Source organism: Podarcis melisellensis, assembly GCF_964234715.1.
Source record: "Podarcis melisellensis genome assembly, chromosome: 6".
Taxonomy (NCBI): domain Eukaryota; kingdom Metazoa; phylum Chordata; class Lepidosauria; order Squamata; family Lacertidae; genus Podarcis; species Podarcis melisellensis.
The window spans coordinates 75,770,597-75,795,630 of record NC_138538.1 but is presented as its reverse complement, the minus strand read 5'-3'; the positions used below and the strand labels follow the sequence as shown (position 1 = coordinate 75,795,630).

General features: G+C 44.3%; 2 protein-coding genes across 8 annotated transcripts in view; both read left to right on the top strand.

Annotated features, from left to right (window-relative positions):
* CDC14A (cell division cycle 14A) overlaps positions 1 to 25,034 on the top strand; it is a 99,646-nt gene that overhangs the window by 45,953 nt on the left and 28,659 nt on the right. For 3 of the 7 annotated variants that reach the window (XM_081916037.1, XM_081916033.1, XM_081916036.1), the window contains 4 exons: positions 1,159 to 1,274; positions 2,102 to 2,149; positions 3,528 to 3,659; positions 4,257 to 4,581. In XM_081916037.1, the coding sequence (XP_081772163.1) occupies positions 1,159 to 1,274; positions 2,102 to 2,149; positions 3,528 to 3,659; positions 4,257 to 4,581 (621 nt within the window). Of the gene's footprint in view, positions 1 to 1,158; positions 1,275 to 2,101; positions 2,150 to 3,527; positions 3,660 to 4,256; positions 4,582 to 9,557; positions 11,794 to 25,034 lie in introns of those variants that run through there. The other 4 variants (XM_081916034.1, XM_081916039.1, XM_081916035.1 and 1 more) reach the window with 4 other exon arrangements.
* On the top strand, positions 18,934 to 24,475 carry GPR88 (G protein-coupled receptor 88). The gene is made up of 2 exons (XM_081916081.1): positions 18,934 to 19,529; positions 20,048 to 24,475. Exon 2 carries the CDS (start codon positions 21,052 to 21,054, stop codon positions 22,162 to 22,164), a length of 1,113 nt encoding a protein of 370 aa, XP_081772207.1. The 5' UTR covers positions 18,934 to 19,529; positions 20,048 to 21,051; the 3' UTR covers positions 22,165 to 24,475.

Here is a 25,034-nt window from a genome sequence, read left to right as displayed (position 1 = left end):
CAATGTAAATCCCCAATTGACCTCTCCGGTGCCCTCATATTGAAATTAAATAGTGTGGGAGACAACACAGTTTCCTGGGGACCCCAACAGCACAAGTGTCAAGCAGTCTTCCCTGCAAACTACTTCCTGGAGTAGGCCTCCTAGCTATTATGCTACCCCATGATATATATGCTAAGGATTGCAGCCAACAAAGTTCTACTCAAAGGAGGCTCATTGGGATTAATGGACCCAAGCTATTTCAACAGGTCTCCTGTTGAGTATGACAAACATTAGATACCACCTTCAGTGCCCTCACATTATATCCTGGTCTGCTCACTGACAGTAAGTTCAAGTTTCCAGGCTCAGTCATAGCTGGAATACAAGCCAAGATGTTCATTGTGAAGCCAGCGTGGAAGAGCACTTGGCCCCAGCTTGGGAACTACAACTTATGAAGCCAGGAACGATTGTCCAAATGTGTTTCAGTGTTAGCACATTGATTGGCATTCAGGTTAATGGCAAGCTAATGGGTCCCGTCCCCCCCCAAACAACGCAAGGTATGTTGGAATGGAGAGAAAGCAAAATGCAGATGTGGCAACACTATGTCCAACCTTGGTTGTGTTAACTGATGTGACAGCACTACATTGTGCTTTTGGCCTTTGTCCATCTTAGAACCTGGAACAGGATAATTCCAAAGTTACCTGAGGGCAGGTGTAGCTTTGCTTTTATAATTTGAGCTACAGCAGGCAAACTCAGCCCTCCAGATATTTTGGGGACTACACCTTCCATGATCCCTAGCTAACAGGAACAGTGGTCAGGGATGATGGGAATTGTAGTCCCAAAACATCTGGAGAGCCGAGTTTGCCTGTGCCTGAGCTCGAGTATTTCCTCTCGAACGACTGGTCATCAACTTTTAAATTCCAACCTGTTAGATAAGATGCACTCAGCTGCTTATGTGTGAAATATCTCTGTTGTGGAAAGCGCAGCCTGGGAGGCCTTTGTGGGAAATGGCAACTTGAGCCCATGGGTTATCTGTGTAGTTGATAATGGACCCAAAACAATATGGCACAAGAAGGAAAGGTATGTTGCCTTCAAAGGGCTGGGCCCCAGGTAAAGCAAAACAAAAAAACACAATCCTCTTTTGAATCTCCTTAATTTTGTTGAACTGTACCTATTTTCCAGAATGAATTGGAAGACACTTCAGAGCAGGAAATCAAGAATGGCATGACGCAGGGGGACAAACTTCGTGCCTTAAAACTTCGGAGGCAGCCACGTTCAGCTACAACGGGAACTCTTAGGTGACCCATTCACAGTTCTCGTGTTCGGGGAGCTATCTAGATTAGCAGGTGGTATTCCACCAATACTTTAAAACACCTAATTTCACAGGTCCAGCACTAAAAGATCTGTTACTTTGGACAACGATGCCTATCTAGGCTTTGACAACAACTTTCCCGGGACGTGGGGCAAGAGGCTGGGGACAGCTCTTTGTCTAAAGATGTTAGTTTTAATGGGAAAAGAGGCTTAAAATATTTCATAGAAGTCAGGTTCTGAGTTACCTGAAGGAATGTAACTTCATGTATGAATGTGGTCCACCCACATTCTTACTCTGCAACATCTATCTAGGATTCAGGAAGAGGCGTCTAATCACCTGCTACCGGGTCCTTTTGTTTTTACTTGTGATGCCAGGGACTGACCCTCGGACCTTGTCCATGAAAGGCTGTGTCTTCCTTCTGAATGTGGCTCTCTGTGCCTTAAGACTGTTGAAGGAGGCCCTGCTTTGGGTGGTCACTATCTGAAGGGTACAGCATGAGATTGAGGGCCTTCTTAGTGCAGACACATGTTCTGTTGAGCTCCCTCCTCAGGGACATTGGAGAAGATCCCAGTCTTCCTGAGCATGGGTAAAATGTTTTTCATTTCCTTTCCTTTTTGGGAATCAGTTTCCGGATTGGGAGAGAAATGTGGTGAACAGCCTGGTACTTTGTATATTAGTAAACTCTTGTTTCATCAATATGTAGTATTCTTGTTGGTTCTTTAATTAGATTGTTATACTGTATATATTTTAAGGATTTTAGGTTTGGCTGTATAGTGGGAATACTTTTGATTTAAAATGCCATTGATTTTCTAGGCTTGAGGATATGAAACTGCACTCCAGATCCAGGTCCCAGCCTTTCAGGTACTTATTTCCATAGTTGCATAGAGAAGCAATTTGGATTATATTTTCACTGACTTTTTGGCAGATCTTGAAACGTCCCGTTTCCCCCTCACCCTCTCACTTAAAAGTGATTGTCCCTGTAAGTTGTGTGTGTTAGAGCCGCTTCTTATATCACAATTCTTGTTCAGAGAACTGTTGTTGGAATTTGCTCCCGTTAACGGCCTTTTGCAGTGGGACATATTTTATATCTACTTCTCCTTGTCAGCCTGCCGTGGGTATGTTAAATGTCGAGAATGTCGCTTAGCCATTCTTCTGTCTGATTCACAAGTAAATATGTATATAAACCTTTCGTTCTCTTAAAATTATCCCGCACTGAAAGTGACTTTGAGCATCATTCCAGCGAGCAAAATGCGTATTCAGAAAGCTGCCCTGACTCATCTGCTTAATGGCTTTAAATGCATTCTTCCACACAGATAAGTGTGGACTTCTGAATGTGAGTCTTTGAAGTGATGTGGTAATTGAAACCAAATCTCTAAAGCAGGGTTTGCTAATCTGTGGTCCTCCACTTATTATTGGAATACAGTTCCCATTACAGTGGCACCTCGGGTTACATACACTTCAGGTTACATACGCTTCAGGTTACAGACTCTGCTAACCCAGAAATATTACCTTGGGTTAAGAACTTTGCTTCAGGATGAGAACAGAAATCGTGCAGTGGCGGTGCAGCGGCGGCAGCAGGAGGCCCCATTAGCTAAAGTGGTGCTTCAGGTTAAGAACAGTTTCAGGTTAAGAACAGACCTCTGGAATGAATTAAGTACTTAACCCGAGGTACCACTGTATCCCTTATCCCTGGCCATGCTGGCTGGGAGTTGGGAATGCAGCAACATCTGGAGTGCCAGAGGTTTCCCACCCCCGCTCTGAACCTGCTCCATGCATTGTAATATATTCACTTGGGTGGCTCTTCATGATTCAAATTATCTCTGTGAGCAGTTTCCTTTACAGTTGCGCAGCAACTAAGAGTACATCCAGACCGGGGACCTGAGTCTTCAGGGCACAGCACTTTGCGTGAATTGGTCCATATAACAGTCTTGAGTGGTTCCATCTCACCAGGCTAGTTTGTTTGTTTGCTGAGCATCGCTAACCTCAGACGCCTAGAGTGGTGTTTCCACTGCCTCTCTGGGATTTGATGGAACTCTGGGAGAAGATAATCTGCATCTTATCAATATACTGGGGTTACTATATCCCAAATCCCCAAATGATTTCCCCAGTGGTTTCAGTCCTACTGATAGGTAGCCTAAGTATTAAGCTTGCGTTTCTCAAAATGTTAGTTTAAGCGAGATGCTTCTGTCTAAATGATTAAAACATACTTTTCTTCTTCTTCTTCTTTTTCTTCTTTCAGACTGAATACGGCATCTATCTCTCAGGGATCTGTATCTCCTTTGAAGTCCTCCAAAGTGGCTGCTGCTACATCACCTGCAGCGAAGAGAATAAGCAGAAGTTCTCACTCCTCCTCAAGCCCAAATTTTAAAAGGTATGCCTTATTTTAGTCTATCTTTTCCTTTGCGGGGTGGGGAGATATAAAGGAAGGGCAATATCAAGCTTTTTTGGAGGGGGAAATGGATCTCAGTTTCATAGATTCGCATCTTGGTCTTTGTGATTGGACTGCTGATTGTGGTAAATTAGTTTGATAGTCTGAACAAGTGGCCTTGAGTACTAATGCAACTGTGGCTGTGATGCTGAGAGGGGCCCTCTATTAAAATATCCACATACAGGGGTTTCTACAGAGTTCCCCCCCCCAGCACTTTTCAGCTGTTTATAGAACCAAGAAATAGATAAATGGCAAATGAATCAGCTAGGAAATTCCAAATATCCATGGTCATCTCTTACGCATGGCTTTGGGGATGGTCTTCACTTACAATTCCAGGCCTTTTTGATGGTTGCTTCATCGTTTGCCTTACGGGAAAGAATGAAGCTGTGTATCGCCAACGCTTAATTTTGTGACAATGGTTCTTTCGTTGTTTCCTCCCCCTTAGTACCTTTTATAAATGTGCCTTGCATTAACCATCACGTTATGTACATTTTGTGTGTGTGTGTGTGTGTTTTTACCCCGCATGTGTTTTCCGTTCAGCATTTCCATAAACTCCAGGCTAGCCAGTTCTCTAGGGAACCTGTATGCCGCTTCAGATGATGCCGAGAGCAAACTGACATCATCGTCCTCTAGGACAGGTTATTCTGTAAACCAAATCTGCAGTCACTTGAATGGCAGCGCGCACCTGCCTGCCAGAAATTACCATGAGCAGAACAACAACATGTACAACAGGAGCGGCAGTAGCGCTACCAACCTCAACAGCTATGCCAATTCTCCCAGCGTCCTGACAGACGAGTACAGCACCTACAGATCCTTTACGGGGCTCGCTGCTTCTCCAGCAAGATACCTGAGTCGCTCAATTCCTGTAAGTTCACAGCCAAAGCAGCCCTTCCAGGAACCTGACAGAATCTCCCTTAAGCCTGAGCTCTCTCTCTCTCAAAAGGGTTTCTAACCATTCTAGATCTCAGTTTCTGGTCTTTTTTTCCTACCTAGGACATGCAGATCTTTTCACCTTTGCCATTTCCTCTAAGCCGAACCGATAAGCTGCTCTTTACTTCTGCTTCTTCAACGTTTGCTCTAAAAAGCAGATCTTTTAACTCTCTTAACATCTTCCATGAGTGTATCATTCTTGCATTAATCTATCCATTTCAAATCATTCGTAGTAAAACGCTGAAAACCTGAACCTCATCTGACAGTGTGAGGTCTTCCTGAGTCATTAGATGTATTTAAAGGTAGCATAAACAAAGTTAAATAGGGCGTAGCATTCTCACCATTATAAAAGAATCGGCCCAATTTGTAAAACGATGTAATGGACTAAAACAATGGAAGTCTTTTACTTGCCCTAAAAACAAGCTTCCCTATTTGTATATCTTCTAAAACTTTTCATCTTTATGGTGCCTTTTTCCTATGTGTGAATGAAATGTGCAGCTAACTTCATACTATTAATGTATAGTATTTGACATACTTTCATTATATTTTTGAAAGTTCCAGACAGAAAAGCCAATATATGTTTCTTTTACATTCCATAATCTACCTCAAATTGTACATGCTGCAATTTTTATTTTTATTTTTAAAACCCTTTTTTTAACCCCCCTTGACTTCTTTGAATACTGTTTAATGGTCCGGCCCAGCAGTGCCTAGGATCAGGCTGCAGAATTATTGCAACTATTAGCGAATACTGCAGTATCTGAAGCCAAAACCAGCACCTTCAGCTACTTTGGCATGAGTTATCTGTCATAAAGGTCATCTGAGGCTAGTGCGGAAACCTGCTTCCCAGAACTGAGAATTAGGTTTCTTCATATTAATTTGTTCCTGAAAATTTGTGATGGTGCTCATGAGAGCGTCCAGCATCTTGCTTCACTTAGGGATAAAAAACCTGTAATTTTTTTCACTTTGGAAATAATATTGTAATCCCAGAAGTTTATTGTAAGAAGTATCTGTGCCAGTTGCCATTTTTTTTATATAAAAAAGTGCATTTGTTTTTAATTGAGTTTCTTGTGTCAGAACATTGTATAAAACACCCTAAAATGTCAGCAGTTTTAAGGTGTTATAAAAAGAAGGCACCATGGCTGAAGCAGACCATTTCTCAGTGCTTTTTTCCTGGCATATACTACCTTAAGTTGCAGGTGTTCTAAATTACATTTTGGAATATTATTCTGTAGCAGAGGCTTGTGCTAAATCTCCTGAATGTTTGAGTTTGGTAGAAAGGTGGAAGGGAATATATATATATATGCATTCCTATATATATGCATTCCTGTACCCGTGAAAATCTACGAAAGCAAATATATATATATATATATATATATATATATATATATATATATATATATATATATTGCATCCTATTGTGCAAAGGATGAGAGCTGATATATGCAGTGTCAGTGATCCTTAACAAACAATAATGGACCGGACAACTAGTTTGTCACAGTTTACTTACAGTATGATTCCCATGAATAATGATGCACAAGGAGATCTGGTAGGGTCTCTATAGCTGCCATGTTACTGAAAAACAATACAGTTGTGGCTACTCAAAATCATGGTAGCCCTGTTAGGTACATTCATCTTCCACTCTGTCTGCCACTAAGTGCAGATTGAGACAAAAGAAAGTTAAGAATTGGACAGGGAGGGGAAAGAGATAGGTCTGAATTGGGCTGCAGGCCATACTGAATGCATTTAATATTGAATTGGGCTGTAGGCCATACATACTGCATTTGAAATATTTAATGACAGCTCTTGGCTTTTATTTATCTTGCTCAGAAACATCTCTTGTTTAATGCAAATTGATTATATAGCTGGGAATGTATCTTAATAGCCCTTCCTTTTGGTTGCACAGCAGGCTATAATAGGTAGATTACATTTCATATTGGAGGATCTGCATACATAAGATTAGATTAGTTCTGATTGTACACAGCAGCCTGCTTGATGGCATGATAGCAGCATGGCACACACTTTAGGAAAATATAACATTAGAGAAGCAGTTTAGGGCCTGCACCTGTTGGCAAGAAAGTCAAAAACAAATGTACTGTGTCAAAACTTTGATCTTAATCATAAGTGCTTTGCTATACTTCTAATCAACGTCACTTAGACTTGGAAATAGCAAAGTTATTTGGAGGGAAAGTGTAGATGCAACAAATACACTGCCAAAAATTGAGTCCTCCTGGGATCTGTACCTTTTTTTGCTCCCTTCATCTGAGTAAAAGCTGGCTTAGCTCTTCCTTATGAAAGTCTCTGAAAAATCTCAAAAGCATATACAGTGGAACCTTGGGTTACATTGGGGATCCGTTCCGGAGGCCCCGCCACAACCCGAAAACAACACAACCCAAAGTGTCACGTCTGCGATGTGCGCGATTTAACGCTTCTGCACATGTGCAAATGGCGCGAACCTGGAAGTAACCCGTTCCAGTACTTCCGGGTTTGCACTGGTCTCAAGCCAAGGGTGACATAAGCCGGAGGCAATGTAACCCGAGGCTCCACTATAGAAAGTTTATTATTATTATTATTATTATTATTATTATTATTATTATTATTATTATTATTATTATTGCTACAAAGAAGATAAGGAAGGCAAGATGGGTGTTTTGAGTTCCAAAATAGAAAAATCTTCCCCACTACGGAGACCACAAAGCAAAACTTTGACATTTTAATTCTTCATTGCTTGTGCCGTATTCAGAAATTTACACATTGGGTGTATTGCTATGTTCACTTTTTCTTTTGTCAAATGGGCAGAGACTGGCTCCAGCGCTGTGAATACGCAGCACAAGTCAAGGCTGGTTGAAACATTAAGTGTCTGCACATTTTCTTCACGTGGTTATTTACATGGGTACAGCACGCAGCCTGCCAGCAGCCATTTCCGTGAATATAGATACAGCTTTCCACCAGCGGCTTTGATTACTACTAAACGATGAGGAGCATGTCTCTTTATATAGGTACATGCACCCATGCATAACAAAATGGAGAGAAGAATCTGGGCTTGTTCTGATAACATGGAGCATATTCTACTGTGTAAGGGTTTTTGTTTTTGACTTAATCCGGAAATGTTATTCAAACGAGTAAACACAATGATGGGAGAAATAGCAGAGCAGCAGGATGCGAGCATTGATAGTTGACAGTTCTAATAGTTGACACTTTATTACACTGACCTTTGGACCATTATAAACCTACGGAGGCTTGCGTACAGCTTTCTCCCTGCTTAGATGTCTTAGTAAAGTTACTCCTGCAATTGAACGAGGTCTTTTCGGTGTTATCTGTCTTAGCTGGCATGTGGCTGGAAGGGTTTCTTCTAACATATTTACCTGGAGGTAAGTCCCATTGACTTCACTGGAGCTTACTGCCAGGTAAGTGAGCTTAGGTTTGGAACAAACGGTGATCAGTCTCGTGGATAATACTTGTGGCCAGTTGCAAGAATGAGCAGGGTTTCAAAAGTCGCCCTTTGAAATCCACTTTCTCTTCTCAGAGTCCACAGGGCTTTGTTAATACAAATACCGGCATGCAATATACACTAACTACGGAATGCAATTTTATGGCTTGCTCTTAACTCTGCTAACTTTCTCCCCCATCCATCTTTGCTGCTTGCAGTACTATTGATTCTCATTTGTACTTCCTACTGCTCCTTCCCCTTCTCTAAGACAAATAGCTAAAATGTTTCATTGTGCTTTAAAGTGTGCTGCTATTTCAAAACAAGTTAGCCATGCTACACTCACTTCCTGAACAAAGTTAAAACCTGAAGGGCGTTCTTTCATTGTTGAAGCTAAAGTGAATGCGATTAAACTACAAATTACTGCAATTTCATCTTGCCACTTTCTTTACGGAGATGAATTTTAGAGGTGATTATGACTGCGCCTTTTGTTTTAAAGCACTTAATGCAAAAGGCAGCGAGAATTCTTAATCGGTAGCAACAATGAAAACGTGGAGTACTATGGAACAAAGTGGGTCTCTGAAGATTCATCAGCTGCCAAAAAGGAAGAAAGAAAAAGAAAAACAACACATTTCTATTCCTCATAATTTAACATTCATCTTTAATTACCATAACACAAAAGAAGTATGCTATAGAAGTTCCGTTGGTTTTTGTGGGACAAACTATACATTACAAGAAAAAAGAGTCCTTATTTAAAAGATCCTATTAGCTGAAGTGCTTTTCCAGCCCAATCTTACTGTTAATTTTTGCTGTCTCTGCATGGCTGCAGCTGATACAAAACCACATTAAAATTTGCGTCCTCAAGGAAGAATGCCCCTTGTGTGTCTGCATGAGTCTCTCTACTGGGGTCACCTCCTTCCTGATATAAAGGAGGAAAGGCCAGATCAGAGACTCTTGCAGAGAAACACCAGGAAGTAGATTCCTCTGAGGGCGGGTAATTCTTCCTCTTTCACACTCCAAATCAGTGTTTCACAAACTTGGATACTGAACTACAATTCCCATCATCCCTGACCATTGGTCCCACTAACTAGGGATGATCTGATTTGTAGTCCAAAAACAGGTGGAGACCTAAGTTTGGGAAACACGGCTCTAAATGTAAACTTGCCTGGTTGTAAAGGCCCGAGCGTGCCTCCCATTTTAAATGGGGGTGTGCCTCAGCTAGCAGACATTTGGGAAACCTGATTTTACCACTTCCCTTTCACTCTTCCAGATGTCCATTTGTACTGTATTTTTCATAGTGTAAGTGTATTAACTTTGCTTCCTGGCCATGCCCTGGATCTCTCTAGTCAGTGTTTTTTGTTTTGTTTTTAGAACAAAAATAATCATAATGACAAGCTTGTTTGATACGGAAAAGTTGATTGCTAATTGAACCTCACTGTGTCTCTTAACTGAATCTTAACGCTAGTTTTTGTTTCTTGCCTGCACAGTCCCTTCAGTCTGAATATGTTCAGTACTAAAGCCTTGTTGCTTCGGTGAAAGCTGGACAATTCTTAAAATTCGGTTCTCTTCAAGAAGAGCAATGTTGTGGGGAAAACAACCAGCCCAAGGGGACAAGACCTCTTCACACACGATTAGAGCTAAAGACACCAAAATCTCTGAATTACCTAGAGACTTCAGTTAGTGACTACTACGAACGCACTGAAGTTAAAACTTACGACTAGTACAATTTTGTGTATAGATACAAGATTTTAAAATGCAGAATATTTCTAATGGATTTTAGCAATATATTTGTAATTATGGTTCTCGATAACAGTGTTAATATAATGTGTGTATATAAGTATATATATATATAAATATATATTGAGTAAAATATTTTGTGTGTATATAAATATCTATAAATTGTGTAAACATAGGCTATATTTTGATTTAAGCTTCACTTTTTTATTCCCTCCAAAACTCTCTGTGTGTGTTTTTAAATGTCTTGCTTTACATTTCAAACATTAGCCAGCACCCAGAGGAAGCAATGGGTGAAAACCACTGCTGTGTACACCTGGAGGGGAATGGGTTTGCTGATAAGTGGCAGCCCCCGCCCCACCTCAGCCTTGTGGGTTGCTGCATCTCAGAGGGTCCTTCAACTTCTGCAGCATGCAACAAGGTGTCAGAAGAGGGGAACTAAAAAATCTTTGTGCCTATTTGGAAGCCCCCTGTTCATATCTCTTGAACCTGGCCGTTGAGAACAGAGCTGCTTGCTGATTTTATTTTCATGCACTGTGGCTACAGTATTATAAATAATTTTTAATAGTGGGAAGAAAGTTAATATCAGCCTCATTGCTTTGGCTTTGAAAATGCTAATGTTTGAAATGGACATTTTTCAAAGGGATATAGAATGCCTATGAAGCAGGCCTGTTCTAGCACCCTTAATTAAGTGTCTTTTCCATGGAAAGGGAAAGTAATTTTTAAATAAATAATTAGTATGTTACCTTGTTAACATTTTCAGCCCAGTAATTTGTTCTGCAAAGACGTTCTGTTCTTTAGAGCCTTGCCTTTCTGTATTTTCCTTTTCTGTATAATTCAGTTCTAGAAACTGTACTGTATCAGAATGCAAAGCCAGGATGAAATACCCATCTATGTATAGTGAGCAAAGTGTTTGTGCATAGCACGGAAGACATGTACTGTCTGAAGTTGCAATAGTTGCAAAGATTTTGTCGCTGCATATTTAGACATGGAGGCAGGAGTTGCACATTTCCACTATGGATTGCAGATTCACTGTTAAAACTATGCCCCTCTTTGTGTTTTACTCCTTCCATGTTCAGTCATGCTGTCCTACTTACTATACCGGTAAATGCTGTTGCTTTTCGCTCATGTCTCTTTCCCAGTTCAATTTAATCACGGAACTATTCCAAACAATGCTATTCTAGGTCTTCACCATAACCCTTCAAAATTAGTTCTGAAATAACTGCACTTCTGATATTTCCGTCTACAGTATTGTCAGTGTCGCTCAGAGTGCAATAATTGGGAAAGTGAAATGGTAACGTTCATTTCACTTACAATTCATATTATGTGAAGAAGAAACCTCTGCACTCCTTGGTCATGTTCAAACAATCACATCTCAGCTTAATTGGCCAAGAACAAAACATTTGCATTCATATGCAGCCCCATCGCTCATCTCTTCACAGGGCAAACAATCAAACCCAGAGACCTCTAACCATAATTTCCTATTTCAGCCAAACCAGAAAATTTATGAGCAATAGCTTCAGAAGAAATTGGGGTATTAAATCAAGGTTTGAAGTTGATTTAATTTCCTGGCTTGTTGCAAAGCTGGTAACTATAGTTTTTCACTTCTCTTATTTAAACCAAGATACTGTTGTCTAAACCAGGACACCGCCCCAGGAATGTATTTTTTTGGTCATATCAAGGAGAGATAATTACTGATGAGTTTTTTTAAAAAAATAAATCATTATTTTGAAGGGAAATAGTCCTAATTATGATGGATAAATTCTTCTTGACTGAAGCTGGTTTAATCACTGAATTCAATATTTTTTTATCATATGTACATAAAATGTACTGTATATGAGTAAGCGATAGGCAGATTCTAAGGTAATTCTACCTCTATAAAGTTTGACATGTATTTTGTTACTAGCTTAGTTACTAGAAAGATGTACTATTTTTGCAATGTAGAAATAATAAACGCTAATAGATAATAAAAGTAAAAATTATGCACAACTTAATTTCTTTGTTTTAATCAGGTGCTGGTGCACCCAATACTTCAGTTTTGTGAAATGTATTTGGAGGACCCCTAGAATCTAAAACCACCGTCCCTCAAATTCAAGCCTTCCTTCGCAGTAGCTGTTAATGTGGATTATTTCGCTCTTGCAGCTACCCACTCCTCTCGCTGCTCATTTCTTGAATGCTGGTCTTTCTTGTTCTGGTGGCAACCTTGTCTTAGGGACCCCTCGCAGTCTTCCTGTTCCTGGTCTTGCAATTGAGGCCAGCCTTATTTCTTCCCAACCATGGCCAACATCTCTTCAAAAGCATTCGCATTTGTTTTAAACCATCCTCTCAATCTTGTTGTGCTAAAAAAACCATGTCAGCATCATGTACAAAGGTGTCCCCTTGCTCTGTTAGCTGGAAGGTGTTTGGCAGACCTACCAGGAGGCTAACCATGAGCAAGTAGAGAGTGTTTCTTCATAGAGAATAGGAAAACCCTGTACAGTGGCACCTCGGGTTACAGACGCTTCAGGTTACAGACTCCGCTAACCCAGAAATAATACCTTGGATAGTACCTGTTCAGGATGAGAACAGAAATTGTGCTCTGGCGGCGCGGCGGCAGCAGGAGGCCCCATTAGCTAAAGTAGTGCTTCAGGTTAAGAACAGTTTCAGGTTAAGAACGGACCTCCGGAACGAATTAAGTTCTTAACCCGAGGTACCACTGTATAAGCAAGGCCTGGGGAGTAGCTATCTGGCCTGAAATTAATAAAGAAATGTTAGAAGTTTCCACACATTTCCACTTCCACTTTTTACTGCTGAAGCGGAACAGACATCAATCAGAACAAAAGCAACTTTTTTTTGTAGTGTATATGCACGTTTATATGGAATTCCCAAACAATGCCTTGCCATTTCAGTCTGCTCATAGCAGCCCGGTTCGCATGACAGTATATGGCAAGCCATATTATGGCTTACCTTACCACGATGATGTGGCTACCCAGAGAGCAGCTTGAAGCCTCTTTGCTGCTCCTGCTCGGTCCTTTTTGCTTTCTCAACACACTGAGCTGTGTGGGTGTGGGTGTAGATATTCTCCTAAAAGCATCTGCTTTACATTTTCTAGTGAAAATTAAGTCCCGTTTTTTCTTTCCCTGTAAAACATTTTATACCACTGAAATGATTTCTCGCCTGACATTTTCTTGCAGTTTAGCGCTATTCATGCATCTAATAAAAGGATGCAATTTTTCTGAAAAGAGGTCTCTGTAATGTCGATCCTTCCATAGATGTTTTACTGCAAGTCGTTTCATGAACAGCCGATCCTTCTCGGATTACCTTTTCGGAACAAATTCATCCAGTCTTGAGGAAGGAGGCCAGAAGACTCTGTCCAAGCCTTCCCTGGAGGAAGGTAGCGTGAGGGCTGGGGGCAGTGCTGCAGAGAGCTGCCCCAAAAGGCCTCGGGGTGGGGCTGCATGTTGGACCATCTAGATTTAGGCGTTTCAATCTCTGGGTTTAGCAGTTCTCCCCTATGTGGCCAGCTGACAGCATAGGTGCCATAAATGGCACACAGAGGGATCACAAATTCCTTGTGGCATATCCAGCAAGAAGCAGGAGAAACTACAGCTTGTGGTCTCTGGCGCTGGGTTGCTCCCTTGTTTGGTGTGATTTCCGCTTGAATCTACTAAGCTATGTGAGGCTGTACATACAACTGCAGTATGTGCTGGAGTGACATGACAGTGTTTTTATGCTGTACAGTGGTACCTCCGGTTACATACACTTCAGGTTACATACGCTTCAGGTTACAGACTCCGCTAACACAGAAATAGTGCTTCAGGTTAAGAACTTTGCTTCAGGATGAGAACAGAAATCGTGCTCCGGCAGCGTGGCGGCAGCAGGAGGCCCCATTAGTTAAAGTGGTGCTTCAGGTTAAGAACAGTTTCAGGTTAAGTACGGACCTCCAGAACGAATTAAGTACTTAACCTGAGGTACCACTGTGATCCTCAGAGGAAAGGCAGTACCAGATTTTTCGACTATATAAGACGCACCACACAAGATACACCGTATTTTTCAACCATATAAGATGCATAAAAGAGGCACCCGATCATAAGATGCATCTAGTTTTAGAGGAGGAGAACAAGGAAAAAAATGTTCTCTTCCTCTCTGCTCAGCGCCTCTCCAGCAAAGCGGGAGGAGAAACGGAAGGGGCTCTGTTTCCCCTCCTGCTTTGCTGAGGGAGCGCTGTGCAGCTCTCCCTCTCTACGCAGCACCCCTTCAGCGAAGTGGCAGGAGAAGCAGAGCCCCTTCCATTTCTCCCGCTTCGCTGAAGGGGCGCTGCGCAGAGAGAGAAAGCTGCGCAGCGGCTCTCCAGCGAAGCGAAGACAGGAGAGCAAGAGGGATCGATCCTCTTTCTCTCCTGGCTTCAGTGAAAGCTGCGCAGCCTGCATTCGCTCCATAACACACACACACATTTCCCCTTTTTAGGAAGGGAAAAGTGCGTCTTATAGAGCGAAAGATACGGTATATAAATTTAATACTATTATCATGCCATTTCCACCACCCCCTCCAAAAAAACAAACCTGATTGCACACTGCCTAAATGACCTTACTGAGTCAGACCACTGATGCATATATCTCAGTATTGTCCACACTGACTGACAGATGCTCATCTGGATTTAAGACGAGATGTTCCCAGCGCCACAGCCTTTCAGTGCATTTCTTACCCTTTCTGAAAGTGATCTCTTAAGAAAGGGAACACTTCTCTTTTTTTAACATGAAGAGAACAGGAATTGCTCTGCGGGGTTTTGTCTTTCGTTCTAAGTGCAGGCTGGCATCTTGGGAAGGGGAAGTTACGGAAGAAGAGGAGGTGGCGGGAGCAGCACGTTAGACTGCCATTGCCAGGCGAGCACTTCACAGTTTCAATGGCGGCTGTGCTTTTGCACTCATTGTGGCTCTTGATCTTTCCAAGGCAGCTTAGAGAGGCGTGTTCAAACCATGCTCCTCGTTCCAGTGCAGTGTGAGGGCGTCAGGAGGTGGTTTTCAGCTCCAAAAGCCATGGGAGGGGGGGGGAGTAACAAGAAATTGCCATTCCCATGATTTGAGTAGCTTTCGTTTCTTTGAAATGGTTTTGCCCACCCAGGGCCAGTTCCCACTTTTTGCATGGCAAGTGCATACAGCGCGTGAGGCTGTAATCATGTCTTTGCAGTTGGATAAAGGCTAAGCCGCAGGGGTCAGCAAACTTTTTCATCAGGGAGCTGGTCCACTGTCCCTCAAACCTTGGGGGGGGGGCGGACTATATTGGGGGGGAATGAACGAATTCCTGTGCCCCAGAAATAACCCAGAGATGCATTTTAAATACCGGTAAAAGGACACGTTCTACTCATGTAAAAACACCAGGCAGGCCCCACAAATAACCCAGAGATGCATTTTAAATACAGTGGTACCTCGCAAGACGAATGCCTCGTAAGATGAAAAACTCGCAAGACAAAAGAGTTTTTTGTTTTTTGAGTTGCTTCGCAAGACGAATTTCCCTATGGGCTTGCTTCGCAAGATGAAAACTTTCAATGCATTCCTATGGGAATGATTTTCAATGCATTCCTATGGGAATCCATGCTTCGCAAGGCGAAAAAACTCGCAGAACGAATTAATTTCGTCTTGCGAGGTACCACTGTAAAAGGACACATTCTACTCATGTAAAAGCACGCTGGTTCCCGGACCATCCGTGGGCCAGATTTAGAAGGCGACTGGGCCGGATCCGGCCCCCGGGCCTTAGTTTGCCTACCCATGGGCTAAGTTGTTTGATGGATCTGTGCATCTGGAAGCAAACATGCACCGTTGGGCTTCCTGATGCACGGCCGAAGCATGCACCCTTGATTTTTTTAAAAATATTTTTTTTTTATTATACACCATAAATTGTAAAAATGCAAGGAGGTGTTGCAGATGTTCACAGGCTACATAGCCCCTTTGTCATGTTTCAGCTGCTTTTACAGCAAAGAAACCTCTCCACTTTTAGAGCATTTAGCTCGACAGACAACACTACTATTATTTGCAGCTGATATCCAAGTCTAGCTTTGATCGTGTATGGGCGGAGGCGTCTGACGATAGCAGCCATCAGTCACAGCCAGTGGTATAGTCTGAAGCCATATTTTCAATATTTGCACACCAAAACTCTGGCTCCTCCAGATGTTGTTGGACTCCAACTCCCACCAGCCCCTGCCAGAATGGCTTAAAGGTCAGGGATGATGGGAGTTGTAGTCCAACAGGTGGAAGGCCGCAACTTCCCCATCCCTGTCCTGAAACAGGTGAGGTAATACAGAGCAAGCGCTTCTTTAAGCATGTGTGGAGTGTTTTTTCCTCTCCTCCAAGGAATATCTACAGCTAGATGCCCCCCGCCCTACCCTCAAATACAGGATTGTTTGTAGGGCATCTACAGCAGACAAAAACAACCTGCTTTCTGGTAGAGATAAGGCTGCGAGATAAACCTACCTTGCTGTTGTACTAGAGGTTTTTAACTTTGCAATTTTGGATTTTATTTGCTTGTTTAACACACAGGAGCATACAGGCATCTGAAGGCAGCCCTGTGTAGGGAAGTTTTTAATGCTTAATTATGTTTTTGTATATGCTGGACGCCACCCATAGTGGCTGGAGCAACCCAGTCAGATGCACGGGGTACAAATATTATTATTATTATTATTATTATTATTATTATTATTATTATTATTATTATTATAAAGAGTATGTCCCCATCTGCTATCTGAACTGGTATGGCCTGCTTAGCTGCCTTTAGATTTTATCACTTCAGTTTACTTTATGTGATCTTCATATAGGCTGCATTGATATAATATATTTAAAGCACACACACACACACCCCACAAAAAATACTGGGAACTGCCATTTGTTAAGTGTGCTGGGAATCATAGTCCTGGGGGTGGGGGTTGAACTACAGTTCCCAGAGTGATTTGGGTGGGTGCTTTAAATGTGTTTTAAATGTATGGTGTGTACAGGCAAAGCTTTGCATATGCTGCAAGACGTCAAATGTAGAGTTCTCAAGTGATGCACATTGCTGGGGAAACCCAGCCAGGTGGGTGGGGTATATTATTATTATTATTATTATTATTATTATTATTATTATTATTACATGTGTGAGTGAGCCGCTCCTCAAAAATATACAGAAGTGTTCACAATATCTGTCCATAAGTAGATAAAGAGAAGATGAATGAATGAAAATGCCTTGGTTTTAGAATGCTGCTGCTTGGGATATTTCATTCTTATCCACTATTTTGTTAATTTATTGAATAATTTACTTTCAAAATGCTGTCCTTCCATTGGTGCAAGTTTGTATTTGCTGTACAGTCTTTTTAAGTTTAATAAATAATTTTATTTATGACAGTGGCATACAAGGGAATAGCAAAAGGAAAAACAAGAGCAATAGAAAATCTCAGTAAAATATGCACAAAACAGAACCGCAGCATTTAAAAAAAAAAAATCAGAGTTGACCAAACCTTACCAGTGGATTCACGTTCTGTCTGGTCAAATGGATACATATTCTTTGCCTGGGAGCAAAAGAGCAGCAGGTGGCTATAGATGAGCCTCCCTTGGAAGGGCCTTCCATAATGGGAGCATCTCAATGAAGAACCGGCATTATGATTTGTGCCTCCCCCCACCCAAAAAAAGAAAGAAAGAAAGAAAGAAAGAAAGAAAGAAAGAAAGAAAGAAAGAAAGAAAGGGAAGAGAGGAATTGGTTTTAATCCAGTTGTAACTCAGTGTTGGTAATTCTGAATTAGAGACAGAGCAATTTCAGCCCTCTCTGTTCCCGAGTCTTCTCAAATCTTAAATCCAGTTCTCCACATTTCTGCAGCAATTTGCAATCCTCGTGAAAATTCTTCCGCATGTTGTTGTCAATTTATCCCAATAGGCACATTTTTGTATGCAGCTTTGACTTATAGAGTCCAGATTTTTGCAAGCAATTCCTCCTAAAAGAACGCATTTTTGAATGTTATTTTCTCCAATATATTCATATTTATGCGTATTTTTTTACCTTACACATATGGATTTTTGTAAACCGTACTTGGTTGGAGAACTGCATCATTTATTATTATTTTTGGATGAATGCGGATGGCTGTGCTTCAGTTTTCGTTCTACAGGCGTTCCCCCCACCCCATTTATGTGGGGGGTTACATTCCGGGAGCCCATACACATAAGTGAACTCGCATAAAGTGGGGAGCACCCTCTAAAAAACCTGCTTCGCTCCCCCGAGTGTCGGCTGCTAGACGGGGAGCTGAGCAGCCTAAACAAAGCCCCACTGTACCTCAGGTATCTTTGGGGCTTCATCCGCCCTCGCTGACATCTTCTCCAGGCTCTGAGGAGATCTCCAGAGCTCTCCTTCCACTTCCTGGTTTGTTGTTGTTTAGTCGTTTAGTCATGTCTGACTCTTCATGACCTCCAGGCACTCCTGTCTTCCACTGCCTCCCGCAGTTTGGTCAAACTCATGCTGGTAGCTTCGAGAACACTATCCAACCATCTCGTCCTCTGTTGTCCCCTTCTCCTTGTGCCCTCCATCTTTCCCAACATCAGGGTCTTTTCCAGGGAGTCTTCTCTTCTCATGAGGTGGCCAAAGTATTGGAGCCTCAGCTTCATGATCTGTCCTTCCAGTGAGCACTCAGGGCTGATTTCCTTAAGAATGGATGCATTTGATCTTCTTGCAGTCCATGGGACTCTCAAGAGTCTCCTCCAACACCATAATTCAAAAGCATCAATTCTTCGGTGATCAGCCTTCTTTATGGTCCAGCTCTCACTTCCATACATCACTACTGGGAAAACCATAGCTTTAACTATATGGACCTTTGTTGGCAAGGTGAGGTCTCTGCTTTTTAAGATGCTGTCTAGGTTTGCCATTGTTTTCCTCCCAAGAAGCAGGCATCTTTTAATTTCGTGACTGCTGTCACCATCTGCAGTGATCATGGAGCCCAAGAAGGTAAAATCTCTCACTGCCTCCATTTCTTCCCCTTCTATTTGCCAGGAGGTGATGGGCCCAGTGGCCATGATCTTCATTTTTTGGATGTACTTCCTGGTACCGTTCTATTTATTTAATTATTTCCTGCCAGCGCATGCATGTGCGGTTGCGAACGAGTCGGGTGCGCGTAAGTGGGGGGTGCCTGCATTTCATAAACTGCGGATTGGGTAGATCTGGCTTTGAAATGTGACCCCAGTGGCCTCCGTACAGTCTCTGAATAGGTATGTACCTCCCCAGGTGCATTGAAACACACATCCAGAAAGTATAAGGTGTCTGGAATTTGCATCAGCTACAAGCCTAGTAGACAACTTCTTGGGCGTAGCAGGATTTATGTTGGGGGGGGGGCACCAGCTTGTCATCATGCTCCGTCTGGCTCTGTCTAGCAGATTCGGAATGAAACGTCTCCCCAACAGTTGTTTTAAATGACTTTCTGTTGACCTCACGCTCTCGGGGGGAAATCTGTCAAAATCTTCAGTGGTTTCAAAACTAGGGAATTAAATAAAAATAATAACAATAACATCGTTGACTGGGGCCTGGGGGCTTTCCGCAGTATAAATAGCCTGTGGGGAATTTCCAGTCGTTTCTAGACAGGCCTCGCAGGGGCGTACTCTCAGGAGAGAAGGCCAGGAACGATGAGAAGCTTCCAGAAGCTGAGCTACCTGCGATGCGATTGGTCGGTTTGCGGAAGCCACGCCTATCGCTCTGTCGGTTGCAACTCTCGAACGCGCCACGACATCATCTAAGTGACCTCTGTGAGTGCTTTCAAATATTGTGGTCATTCCTACTTTTAGTTAAGTATTTTATTTATTTATTTACTTGATTGAGGGGGAGCAGCTGTCCATCCCCCGCCCCCCAGACCAAGCCCATGGGAAACTTCCACCTTGTTGGATTGGGGCATTTTGGTGCACCCACCTTGGGCATTTTCGGGCAGGGAGATCACTTTTTGCATGTTAATCGGCAGCTTTCAATATAAGGACAGCACATGCCCCCTCCCTCTCTTAGGAAAAGCCATGTACTGCATCCCTCCTATTTTGTACCTTTCTCAACTCCGTTGCCACGACGCTTTGCATTCACAAGGACAGGTTTCCGGAGGTGGGGGAACCCTATGGCAAAAATACACTAGAGAATCGGCACAGTAATATGATGAAGACTCTGTTGCCAAGGAGCAGAATGTTTTAAGCAAGAGCGTGGTTTTTTCCTCCCCATATTGCAACTAAAGATTGGATCTAAAATTAGATTTTTATTTTTTATTTTTTTTTAAAAAAAAAAGGGGAAAAGGAGGAAATAAACCAACCACATCCTCACGGAGGGGAGTCGGAGGAAATGGAAGTAGATGTGAGCAAAGGAATTTCTTCTCCATCCTGAAAATCAGTGCTACAGGAGAGGTCCAGGAAGAGACCAGAAGGGTGTGATTTGAGAACTCCAGTGGGTGGCGATGGAGGCAGGGGGAGAGAGATCTGTCTCTGTAATTGCAGGCTTTTCAGTGCAAGCTGGGTTCTTTCTTTTTCTTTTCCCCCTCCCCTCCCTCTCCCTCCCTCCTGCTCTCGCAAGCCTGAAACCTGCTGAATAATTCATAAAGATGGGAAGCGCCGAATTTCCCCAGGCTGATAATACAGTGTGCATGCTGTAAAGCGAGAGAAGATGCTCCAGGTCTTCAGATGAGCTGCTGTTGCTCTTGAGGCCATTGCCCACAGGGTGCTGGGACTCCTGGTATTTCCACAGCTGAGGCTTCTTTTTTTTCCTGCCTTGCTTGCTTTCTCGCTCGCCTGCCTGTCTTTGGGCACTCGTTGCTGGCTGCACTCGACCAGGAGAATCTAACTTTGCTGCAGTCATGGAGATTTGGAGGCAAGCTCTGAATTTCGCCTTCCTTCTGCTTGCCTGGCTTGCAAACAGCAGCCTTGGATCCATCGGCAAGCTTCTTCTTTCATGATCTGGAATACTTGCAGCCTCCTCTGTGTAGAAATACGGTGAAGAAGACTCACGTATCCCTTCCTTCACCTCTGCCAACAACTGACTCTGGAGACCTGTCACGATCTGAGAAGTTGGTGTTTTCCCATGGGATCCAGTCTTGCTCTTTGCCTGTTTTGGAGATCACCGTCTACATTCTGGGACGTCATGTATGTTTGGTACTTTTCTGACGATCTGCTTTGGCTCCTGCTGTGTTCTGCCTGGTCTAGGAGATTTTCCTGGATTTCTTCCTGGCTCAGCTTAGCCTTCTCCAGAACCGAGCAGTGCTGAGGGTTGGTCTGGAGAGCCTCATTTGTGTGCCACACAATGCCCAATATCTCCTTCTCCTCTTCTTCCTCCTCCTCCTGGAGCTCTAGATCCTTGCAACAGCTGCTTTGTGAAGAAGACTCCCTGGGGACGAGGATCTCTTTGTCTCTCTTCTACTTGCTGCTAGCCATCTATGGGACCATATCCAACATCATGGTCATCTACCTGGTCTTCACCTTCAGGAAACTACGCACCACCAGCAACGCTTTCATTGTCAACGGTTGCGTTGCAGACCTGAGTGTCTGTGGCCTTTGGATGCCGCAAGAAGCGGTGCAGGGACTGCTCCCTTCCGGGTCCCCGACAGTGCGGTCAGAAGGGTACCGCTTGCTCCGTGCTGGGCTGGTGGGCCTTGGGCTCATCGTCTCACTGCTCTCCCACCTGCTGGTGGCCCTCAACCGCTATGTCCTCATCACCAAGCCGCCCATCACGTACCAGGCTGTTTACCAGAGGAAGCACACGGCCTGGATGATCAGCTTGTCCTGGGGGCTGGCCCTCCTCCTCGCCTCCGTCCCCCCAGGACTGCAGATGTGGCAACCCAGCCGGCAGGAGTATCGAAACGGCACCAGTACCAAGAGCTCGAACTACATGGGCCTTCTGGTAGCCCTGGCTGTCCTCAGCCAGACAGTCCTCCTGCTCTACTGCTACATGGGGATTGTCAGAAGGGTGAGGGGTAGTGTCAAGCGCGTCAGCGTCCTCAATTTCCACCTGCTCCAGCAGCTCCCCTTCCCAGCAGCCCCGGCGGCTCCCCGGCGGGCCCGGCGTCTGAGCAGCATCTCCGTCTTGCTCCTCTGTCTCACGTTCCTCCTGGCCACACAGCCTTTGGTGTGGGTCAGCTTGCTGGGCTTTTTCTTCTGGCCCATGCCCCGGGGGCTGCAGATCACCAGCTGGCTGCTCTTCTGCTCTCTCTCTGCCTTCAACCCGCTGCTCTATACGTGGAAGAACGAGGAGTTCCGCCGCTGTGCCCGCTTAGTGCTACCCGGAGGGGAAAACCCGGCGGTGGCGGTAGCTGCCGCAGCGGCCACTACTGCCCTCCCTACAGTGTCTCTTCCCTCTCAGGAGCCATCGCAGCTGGGGACCAAGGTGGAAAGTCTAGGCAGCTTAGTGCTTCACTGATACCCCCCCCTAAATCTGCACGTGAAAAGGTGTTGGGAGACATTAGCCTTGGACTCAGGCAGGGGTCAGCAAAGTTTTTGTGGCTTGGGCCGGTTCACGGTCCCTCAGACGCCGCGGTATGCCGGAGTGTGTGTGTGTGTGCGCGTGCGCATGCACACTCAAATGCTATTTCCGGCACTCCTTCCTGTGTGGAGGAGGGGTGCGCAGCTTCCCATTGGCTGCAGGAGCTTCCTGCAGCCAATGGGAAGCCGGCCAGCCTCGTGGAAGGCAGTCCCCGCTCTGCTCTGCGCCGGTTTAGCGTGGCGCACAGGAGCTGACCAAGCAGGCGGTAGGGGTTCCCAAGTGGGCAGTGGGGGTCCATGGGCTGATTAAACGACCCCCATGGGCCGCTTGTGACCCATGGGCCTTAGGTTGCCGACCCCTGGACTCAGGTATCGCATGTGGGCCATTGTCAGCAGGTGGGGATGTTGTCCTTTACAGAGGTTGCTTCCAGATAATCTGCTTTGCCATCATTTACGTTGATTCGTTTGCACAAAGTCCACAGGGAGGTTAGAGGATGCTAGCTATTTATTGCACGTCCATTCTGATTGGTTTGCAGTGAGGTCAAGTGACCTCATGCTGGGCAAGTGTCATGCCAAACTTTCTGGTGCCACTTTCCTCATGGCAAAAAAAGTTCCCTTTGGGTGAGCAAGTGGTTTAGTTGCTCAATATCCATTTTTAATAGTACAACCTGAATTTGCCTGGACGGGACGAAATCCCATCTGAAAATAGCAACAGTCTGGAACTCCCTTATTAGATTCCCCCCCCCAGAAATGGGAAGTCTGGATTAAACAGGGCATGGCCGGGGGCGGGGAGGAGGATACAACTGAGGCTGCATGCACGAAGAGCGGCAATCCCATAATAAGCAGCCATCTGGAAGCACCCACCAAATGACTCACTGAACTGCACGGTACTCCACTCCCTACGGAGAGGCTTTTAAAAAATAAAATAATGCACAGACACTTGTCAGCTTTAAAATGTATATATTTGTATCAAATCTCTTTCCCACTTTGTGGAGCTTTTCAGAAAAAACTCAGTGCAGTCAAGCGGATGAAAAGATCTGATTATATACCTCAATTTTTGGCCTCTCCATGTCTTCACTGTTTCGCCTGAATGTTTTGCATTCCTTATTGGCTTTTACAAACTACCGATGGAGGAGACTGGCTTGTAAAGGAGAGATTGCCTTAGCCGATGGATAAAGAGCGCACGGTGGCCACAGATAAGGTGAAAAGGATCTATCTGAAAGATTTCGGAAAACAGAGGGAAAGACTCTTTGAGCCATTGAAAACCTCTCACCAGAGGCAGACAAGGCTTCACTCCTGAGAGAATCTTGGGCATTAATGCAGCAGATACACCCCCCACCCCAAATACTTCTGGGAACTGTGGTTTCTTAAGGATGCTGGGCTATGTAGTTCTGTGAGAGGCAAACTACAGTTCCCATGATTATTTGGGGATGTTTTTTACAAGTACGCTGGTGCTGTCTTTCTGCTTGGTTTACGAACGGTGGACTTTTTTGGGGGGGGCACACCCAAGGCAGAAGTAATCTGCCCCTCAGTTCATAATTATCCAAAGCAAGTGAGCTAGGGAAAATATCTCCCCTTTTTAGGGTTGAGAACTCCCCATGACGAGAAACGACGGCAGAGAGCACAGAGGGGGGAGTTAAGGCAGCTGCTGTGAGGGCCTAAATTCTCCAACCAAACAGCTCACTGGGCAACCTGTGGGCAAGTAGGTGTTATGGGTTGTATCCGACTTAGGATAGACCCAACTGGAATGAATGAACTGAAGTGAGTCATGCCCATTAACTTCAATGGGTCTACTGTGGATGGCTAGCGTTGAACGCACCCCTACAAGCTTAACCTACCTCATGAAAGGGGTTGTGTATGTGTGACAGGTGCCCATAGGGCGTGAGGAAATGGCAACAGTGAACAGAGAGGTTCTGTTCATAGAAGAGGAGGGTCTCTCCTAGGATCCCATCAGTGGAAGTAAAGGTTCCCAATCTCATGAGCGGTGGCTCAACCCTAGGAGTTGGGTGGGTGGGGGGTTCAGTCTAATTTGCAGTTAAAGGTGAAGCTTCCCTCGTTCACACTTCCCAGTACAATAAGTGGACCAAAGCACTTCTCTCAATTCTGCAGTGGTGTTTTCCAGGCAAATAATGTGTACTAAAATGCATATATTATGGAGAAATGTACGTAAAGATGCATATATTGATGACAATGGCATATCTCCTTCCAAAATCATTACATTAGAGGGAAACGGCTTGCCGGAAAAGGTATAGATATTGTCAGGGTTTCTGGGAGAGAGGAGGAGATGACAGAGGAGACGGAGAGCGAGTGGGAGGAGGGGGAGAAGGATGAGGAAGAAGATGACGGAATTCTGAGGGAATCCACGAGTCTGAGCAGCGAGTCAGAGGATTCTCAAAAGGGGGTTACCTTAATCAAGCAAAGGGGAGGAGAAGGGAGAAGCGGAGAGGAGCCCAGTGGAAGACAGAGGAAGCAAGAGACGTCTCAGTCGGAACGGAGTAAAGGGGGTGGAGTCGTCAGCCTCTCGGAGGGAGCAGGATTAGGAGAGAACAGAGAGAGGGGGTTGGAGCAGGGTGTTCAGCCGGAAAGGGTGGAGAGCAGAGCAGGGGGTGGTGTAGCGGTCGAAAGAAAGGTCAGCAGCAACGTACGCGCGCCAAGTTCAAACGTAGAGGCGCGCGGAAGTGGAGAGAGCTCAGGGGAGGAGCCCGGCCCTAAAGCCAGAAAGAGGGGGGAAGAGGCGGCAGAGGATTCAGCCTCAGGCGAGTCACGGAGAGAGGGAACCCAGGGGGGCAGGAAGACCCTGCGGAAAAG

Bases quoted from the DNA above. Each gene is read 5' to 3' on its own strand.
- GPR88 (XM_081916081.1), top strand. From the start codon at position 21,052: ATGCCCAATATCTCCTTCTCCTCTTCTTCCTCCTCCTCCTGGAGCTCT.